The following is an 8,356-nucleotide window of genomic DNA, read 5'->3' on the forward strand; positions in this document are numbered from 1 at the left end:
ATTTATATACCTCCCAAAAAACATGCAAAAAGAATGAATCTACAGGGTAAGTCTGCACATGTAGAATAAATAGCATGATAGCTACAACTAATCTAACACTGCTAAAATCTACCTCACGGGGCGGGGTGCATGCATGCCTGTCATTCAGTTCCTGTGTTTGCTAAGGGAGTTGCCATGTGTGCCATGTGCAGGTGTTGTATATAAGGAGTGTGTGATTGTGTGTTTCTGCAATCCACAGGCTGGGGTCTCAGTGCAGAGGGAGACACAAGGACGCAGGGAAACAGAGACAGAGCAGTGATGAGAGCCTGTGTGATTGCAGTGCTGGTGCAGCTCCTGCTGTCTGGCAATCAGGGTAAGAGGCTTCAAGAACAACAACAACAGTAATAATAATACAAAACATGTATAATAATAATAATAATAATAATAATAATAATAATAATAATAATAATAATAATAATAATACAGATTGCGACCCTCACCAGGATAAGCTGTTTCGAAAATGGATGGTTAGATGGAATAATACAGATTAGTATGGAGGGGGATGGGCAGTAGCAGTAACAGTAGCAGTTCCAGTAGCCATTGTGATAGCAGTAGAAATAACAGTAGCAGTAGCAGCAGTAGCTGGAGTGATGTTAAAACATAAATCTTGGCTCCTCTATAATACACTATTATCTGATTAGTATTAATTATTTAAATTGCAGTGAACTTTGAGTCCAATGTGCATATAGTTTGACTGTTCAACTTTTAAGAATGTAAGAAACTAAAATCATTATATAATTTATTTATATAACAGCATAATGTGCTTGAGCTTTAAGTTTCTTAAAATATTTCACCAGATTTAATCATTTGATCAAGCAGTTCTCAAATAGCATTTAATTTAAATAACCATAAACATGGAAAGAAAAACTCAAACCATTCTTGGAATTAATAATGATATTTTGGAAACAGAAAACCGGTGTTAGGAGTGTCTGCCCAAAAAAGACAAGACAACGTGTTGATAACATGTATCTGGTGTTTCTGACAGTCAATGTGTATGTTTGTTTTGTGTTACTGTGTGTTTCATGAGCCAATGTGTGTATTTACATCTGTGTGTGTGTGTGTGTGTGTGTGACTGTACCATACATTGTCTGTGTCTCACTGGACATGGTGTGTGTATCTGTATCTCTGTCTCTCTGTCTGTGTGTCTCTGTGTCCTTCATTGTATCTGTGTCTCACAATACAAGGTTACGTATGTTGCGTATCTTTGACTTTCACACTTCCTCTCCCTCTTCCCTACTCCACCTTCCCTGCCCCTCTTTCTTCCTATCACCTACCCTATCACCCTCCCCCTCACTCTTCCTCTCTCCTCCCCGTCACCCTCCCTCCCTCCCTCTGTCTCTTTCTGCTCAGCCTTGCAGTGCAGGGAGGTTGCAGGGCAACTGCGGCAGATTGATGTCAGCGTGGGGCAGGTGTTTGGCACCAATACTGCCGATGCCATCTTCACCCTGTACGGGGGGACCTGGACTCAGCTGCCTGGGGCACTCAAGCATGTCACGGTCGGGCCCTCGGGCGTCTGGGGCGTTAATAGTGCCAATGCCATCTTTAAGCTGGTGGATGCCAACTGGGTACAGGTGCCAGGTGAGATGCAGAGAGAGGGAGGTTGTGGGGAAGGGAGGGGAAGGGAGGGGAAAAGGGAGACGGGCAGGTGGTGGGCGGGACGGTGGAGGGAATGGGAGAAAGGGGCAGGATGCAGTGATACAAAGTTTTGTATTCAAAATGTTGTGCCTGCCGTCTCCCTCTCCTCTCTCAGGTCAGCTGAAGCAGATTGATGCTGGTGGTGTCCAGTTCGTGGCCGGGGTCAACACTGCAGACAACATCTTCTGCCTTGGCCAAGAGGCCACAGTGGGGTACAAGGGCCCCGGCTCCCCCACCCCCTGGCAAGGCCTCCCGGGGGCTCTCAAATACTACAGCTGTGGGCCCCTGGGCTGCTGGGGGGTGAACGCCGCCGAAGACATCTTCGTGAGGAAGGGTGTGTCTCCACAGCAGTGCCAGGGGACAGGGGATTGGCAGCAGGTGGACGGGAAACTGTCCATGATAGAGGTGGGCAGTGAGGGCAGTGTATACGGGGTCAATGCTGCCGGGGACGTTTACCGCAGGTGAGATGTATTTTTAACTATTTCTATATTTATATGTCTTAGCAAATGTCCTTATCCAGATTGACTTATAATTGTTACAATATATCACATTATTTTAACATACAATTATCTATTTATACAGCTGGATTTTAAACTACTTGCATAGCAATTATGATTATTATTATGATTAATAGTATTGTTAATATTAATCTTATTAGTATTTGAACAATTATTATTAAACTAGTGGTATAATCATTATTAATGTTAATATTGTTCTTAGTAGTAGTGTTATGAAAGCTGTTATTGCAGATATTGCTATAATTAGTATTGGTGCAGCTGCTGCTACAGTTATTATTTGTATTGCTGTCAGTACTATTATTGTAATTACTTTTGGAATTATTTATATTATTATGACTATTACTATTGGGGTAATTCTCAAATTATTGTTGAATTAATATTATTATTATGCTCCATAAGGTTATTACTATAATTTGTTTAAATAAAGGTAGGAGTAGTACTGTAGTTATTATTACTATTATTGGTGTTATTACTGCAATCATTACTACTGTTTGGATGTTATTCCATTAGTTATTACAATTCTAACTTTCTCTCTCACTTTCTCCCTCAACCTGTCTCTACCGCTCTCTCCCCTCTACCCTGCACCCCCTGTCAGGGATGGTATCACCAGCAGTAACCCTGCAGGCACTAGCTGGACGCAGCTGAGGGAGTGCGGGAAGAGCAAGCATGTGTCTTTTGATCTGGGTCATCTGTGGGTCATCACCCAAGACAACCAGATCCAGGACTGCAGCTGAGCACTCACAGCCAGCTTTATTTTGGTTTGAATAAATAAATAAAACATGTAAATCAATAAAGCTCTATTAAAAAGTATATTTTATATATATATATATATATATATATATATATATATAGCCATACAAGATTCCTTTTAATTTGTCTTTATCTTTCACTCTGAGCTTCAATAAAACATTGAAAAATATAACAGCATCCTGAAGTCTGTGTTTGTATTTGTTTGAGTATCTTTGTCTCTGTATGTGTGAGTCCAAGTGTCTGTGTCTCAGTGTCTGTGTGTGGGTGGGTCTGTGCATGCATGGGGTGTGTGTGTGAGTCTCCCAGCTAACCTGTGAACTGTAGGGAACATTTAGGTCCCGGAAGTAACAGTCTCTCTAGGACATTGCATGTTCTAAACAGGTCCCCTTAAGGTCCTAGCATGACAATACAAAGGGGTTATACACAGACCTACATTTTCCCTTGTGGTCGCACAGTGTTCAGAGAAGGACTTTGTTTACATGGTATTTAGAAATGTTATTGTTTGCTCCCCTTTTTACTTTTTTACTTTTTTTTTATTAAGTTCCATACAAAAAAAGCATCACAATTTACATTATGTAGTATTTCCCATAACATTAGGTTGTAAGACATTTTTTACATATGAAATATAATAAAGTCGTAGATATCCAGAGAGAGAGATATATTTCCAATCAAAGGTTTTTATTACAAGCAGCTGCAAGGAAGAGGTTCAAGAGGCGATCTCAAGAATAGTCTTAGAGAAGTTACAAATTATAGGCACTTTTATGCAGAGCAGACAGGAGAGAAAGATAACAGGCCCTCATGTCTGTCCCGTAATGAGTGCAAGTTTGTTTTCTGCCTGACAACTCGTTAGGAAAACCTTTATATGGTTAAACCGGGGAGAATTAAAGCATACGTAATGTTTAATATAAGGGGGGTTTGTACGATGTATCAAGCCCAGATTGCTGGAGAAAACAGTTTTTTATCAGACTCTGTTCCTCTGGGTATCAGGGTTGCACTATAGCACAGTACCGTAGCAAAGCAAGGCCGGGAGACAGTGACCCTGTTTACACAGACACAAAGGCTAAGAAATGCAGTCCATCAAATAAGTAATACATAATAAGACAAGGAGAAGAGTACGAATATATAAAAAAGTGAAAACAAACAAAGAAAAAAGGTTGGGATAGTGTCGTATTTGAGAATTTAGAGAAAACAACAATTAGCAGAGGTTGTGAAGAAAGTCTTAGTCCATCAAAATAATTTTGAAAGGATTACTAAGCCGCATAGAACCCATTAGTGGAGCCTCTGGTTGTGTATTTAATTTATTCAAGTTTTAGATGTTGTATTATATCCCTGATCCAGAGGGCAAAGGAGGGTGGTGCAGGCTGCCTCCAGTTTAGGAAAACAAGACGTCTTGCAAGCAATCCGAAGAGTGCCGTTAAGGTGAGAGCGGTCGAGTTTCAACCATAAAATATGGGAGAGTGAAGTTAAAAACTGATGACCAATATGAAACCAGCTCATGACATGCCCAGTACATATGAATAAGAGATGCAGGGGCAGAATGGAATTCATCACAGGTTGGATCCAAGTCCGGCTATAATTTTGATAATTTGACTTTTGATACGTCTGATATGTCTGTTTCAAGATCTTGTTCCCAAAGAGTATTTAGGGTAGTAAGTGAAGGCCAATTAAGTGAAGATATAAGAGTGTAAATTATTGATTTTAAGCCTCCTGAAGCTCCAACTCTCAGACCATGCATCCCTACCAGAATCACTGTAATCCTACCATGTAATGCCTCTCATCGTCCTGATTCCTTCTCTCATTCTCCACCTGTTGAACAGCCAGCCATTTCAAAAGGGACCATATGTGGACTCTTGCCACTGGACAGCCCAGCTACTGGTTCAGCTTCTGTGCTTGCTAGTGACTCTTCTGCTATAGCGGTCCTCATGCTCTGAGACCAGGGCCCGTATGCATAACACATCACAGAATTACTCCTAGGAATCATACTAAAAGTTAGTTTTGGAGTAAAATTACTCCTCGCTCAGAGTAGGAGGTAGAGAAAACTTTTAGCATATTTTCACGACAGTTTAGGTTAGAATACCCTTGGAATCCACCACACTCTCTCCTTCTTCTTCCGCTAAAAATCTAGGAGTCACCCATGATCCTGCGCTCTCCTACACCCAGCACATCACCACGCTGACACGCACCTGCAGATTCTTCCTGAGCAACATACGCCGGATCCGTCCCTTCCTCATCGACTACTCGACTCAGCCGCTCATCCAGTCTCTGGTCCTCTTCCGCCTGGACTACTGCAACTCCCTCCTGGCCGGCCTGCCTGCATCTACTACCTGCCGCTCCAGCTCATCCAGAACTCTGCGGCTCGTCTGGTATTCTCTCTGCCACGGTTCGCACACGCTACTCCACTGCTCCGCTCCCTCCACTGGCTCCCGATAGCGGCACGCATTCAGGTCAAGACATTGACCCTCACCTACCGCTGTCTTGACCACACTGCATCAAGCTACCTTCAGTCACTTGTCTCTCCATACATCCCCTACAGACCACTGTGCTCCTCCAGTGCCCGAAGGCTAACTATGCCTCCTCTCCACTCTCCTTCCTACAGAGCCGCTCCTTCTCATCCCTGGCCCCTAAGTGGTGGAACGACCTGCCCACCGAAGTCAAAACAGCTGAGTCCTTGACCTCATTCTGGCGCTTACTCAAGACGCATCTTTTCCGACAGTACTTATAGTAGTCCTCTATCCCTGCTAGATAGCACTTCACAGTTTTTATTATGCTTCTCGCGTTCTTGATTGTTTTCCTCCTTTCTCCCTTTCCCATAGCCCTTGTCTGTAACCCTACATCTTGACAGCACTTAGCTTTCACCGTCCAGGATGTAGGACCTCACTTATTGTACTTGTGTAAATTGTAAATTGGAATTTGTAAAATGTATTTTGTATTGCTATGTTTTAGTTAAATTGAATTTGTAATGATTGATGCCTTGTACTTCACTGTATTTTTGCACTTTGTTTTGCACTTATGTTGTAAGTCGCCCTGGATAAGGGCATCTGCCAAGAAATAAAAATAATAATAATAATATGATTCACTGTGATATATTTTCTTCATTTTGGAGAACAAAATAACGCAAGAAAAGAAAACTATATGAATATGCTATGCTAACTCAACCTTTTATTTGTTTATAATTTGACACAAAATAATAAGTGTTTCCCCTCATTCCTGCATTGCAAGGATGTTAAGGTGCTAAATCAAATAAAAATGCTAGATTAATTTCAAATTCATAATCACATTAATAATATATATGTAAAACACCTTATGTAACGCACCGCGGGCACGGGAACAAGGGGACCCAGTTGCGGTGCAGGTGGGATGGTCAGACAGGCGTGGGTCGGCTACTGGCAGATAGGGCAAACAAGGACAAGGCAAAGATGGAGTCATGGTCATGGGCAATGGTCGGGCGATCAGGCAAACGGGCAATCAGGGGAAGCGCAAGGTCGAGGTCGGGAAGTCAAAAGGAGGTCAAGGAAACTAGATTATAACAAGGCACAGGGAGACTGCTCGGAGATGTAGCTTACCCTGACAAAACTTCACGGTGCCTGGGAGTTGGTGAGGGGTTTATAAGAGGGGCAGGAGATGGAAGGTAATTGGTGCTGGGTAGTGCTGGGCGAATGAGAGCTGAGGGAGGTCAGAGTGTGTTCACTGGGGATTGAGGAATGTGGAATGACTGGATTAGAACTCTGGTGAGGATGACCTCTGGAGAAGTACAGGGGGAAACCGTGAGACCTTACATGTAACACTATTTATCCTTCCCTTGTACATAGGAAATTATCCACAGGTGGAAACACTGGGGTATAATCATCAAGGGTTTTACACTGATTCGCTATTTCAGACACTTGTCTGTATTGAATAAAATACAAAAATGCACATACAGTTTATTATGAATATGGTGGATAATTTTTCATTTCTTTTGCAGCAAAAAAATGTACTTTAATTTTTGTTAAAATATAGTCAGTTATAGAACCAGTGTAACGTAAAACCCTTGAGGAATATAGGCTAGAATTGATTATGAATTAATTAGGCTAGCATTGATTATATAGGTATAATCATTGATTATGAATGCTGCTTGTTTTGGGGGTATTTGTGCAGTAGTGCGGAAATCAATAAATGATCTGGGGTACTGTAATGCCATTATGGTCTGATGGAAAATTCTGCTTATTGAATGCTGTGATGATGGTCCAGAATCACCATTGCTACACTGTTGCATTTTCCCTGAGGCCAGACACCGCAACATTGTCACCATCTTTATCTCTGCTGACAGTGACACATTTCTGACAGTGATGGAAGAAATTGCATTTCTGACTAGTTCAGTAACCAAGAATATTCAATTTCTGCCCAATCTATATCGCCGCAATAACTCTTCATCATTACACCGCTGTAGCACCTTTCCTGGCACAGAAGGTGCACTGATGCCGTCTTTTCATTGCTGCCATCTCCCAACTCCTGACTATTTAGGGTACCTTGTGAGGTGTCCTAAATATTGGTCAAGTTAGGAGTACTTTTCATTCTAAAGAATGTTTATCAATAGCTTTTACTCCTAAGAGTAAAAGTAGGACCAAAATGATGTCACTTTCAGATACTGTATTTCAGGCACTTAGGACCAATTTATCACTCTCAGATGCGTTATGAATACAGGCACTGGTGTTGAGTGGGAAGGTAAAAGCCGCTTTGGGTCTGGTGCCAGCTTTAGCTGCTATTACTTCTTCCTCAGCTGTCTTCATGGTGCAGAGCTGTTGTAGTAAATTCCAGCACAGCTCCTTCTTTTGTGGTGCTTGAATTTAGTTTGGATGTTAGCGATGTTTCCTGCTTCTCAGTCTCCAATGTTTACTCTTGTGCATACTGGAAAGACATTGTGTACACAGCATCCAAGCTGACATCCCACAACTGACACCATATGTCATTGAGCCAAGTGATCGGGTTCAGTATGTAACACTAGTGTAACACCTCAACCTATAGGCCAGGCTGATAGAAATCAAGTTATCTGTATGTGATCTACACACCCTCTCTTTTAATACAAGACACAGACAAATACAGAAACCTTTATTGTTAAAATCACAAAAATGCAAAAGGTGGAGGGCTGTGGGTGCAGCTGTGCTCTCCCAAATAAATAAAACAAAATAACTTGTATACCACACACAAACAAAAGCTCACAATGTATAACTATGAACTCAGAATAACCAAGTAAATCACAAGTCAGTAATAAATCACCCCAATAGTAATTGGAATAATAAATTGTATAAATAGAATACTACTATTACTACTACTACTACTACTACTACTACTACTACTACTACTAATAATAATAATAATAATAATAATAATAATAATAATAATAATAATAATACATTTTATTTGGTGGACTCCTTTCT

At 41.4% G+C, this 8,356-nt stretch overlaps 1 protein-coding gene across 1 annotated transcript; it reads left to right on the plus strand.

Moving 5' to 3' along the window:
- Positions 1–216: 216 nt before the first annotated feature.
- Positions 217–3,107, plus strand: LOC136764923 (fish-egg lectin-like). Its single transcript, XM_066719309.1, has 4 exons — positions 217–352; positions 1,390–1,617; positions 1,790–2,135; positions 2,788–3,107. The coding sequence occupies exons 1-4, from the start codon at positions 298–300 to the stop codon at positions 2,924–2,926; spliced, it is 768 nt and encodes a 255-aa protein (XP_066575406.1). The 5' UTR covers positions 217–297; the 3' UTR covers positions 2,927–3,107.
- The last annotated feature ends 5,249 nt before the right edge of the window (positions 3,108–8,356 follow it).

Source organism: Amia ocellicauda, chromosome 12 (assembly GCF_036373705.1).
Source record: "Amia ocellicauda isolate fAmiCal2 chromosome 12, fAmiCal2.hap1, whole genome shotgun sequence".
NCBI classification, from domain to species: domain Eukaryota; kingdom Metazoa; phylum Chordata; class Actinopteri; order Amiiformes; family Amiidae; genus Amia; species Amia ocellicauda.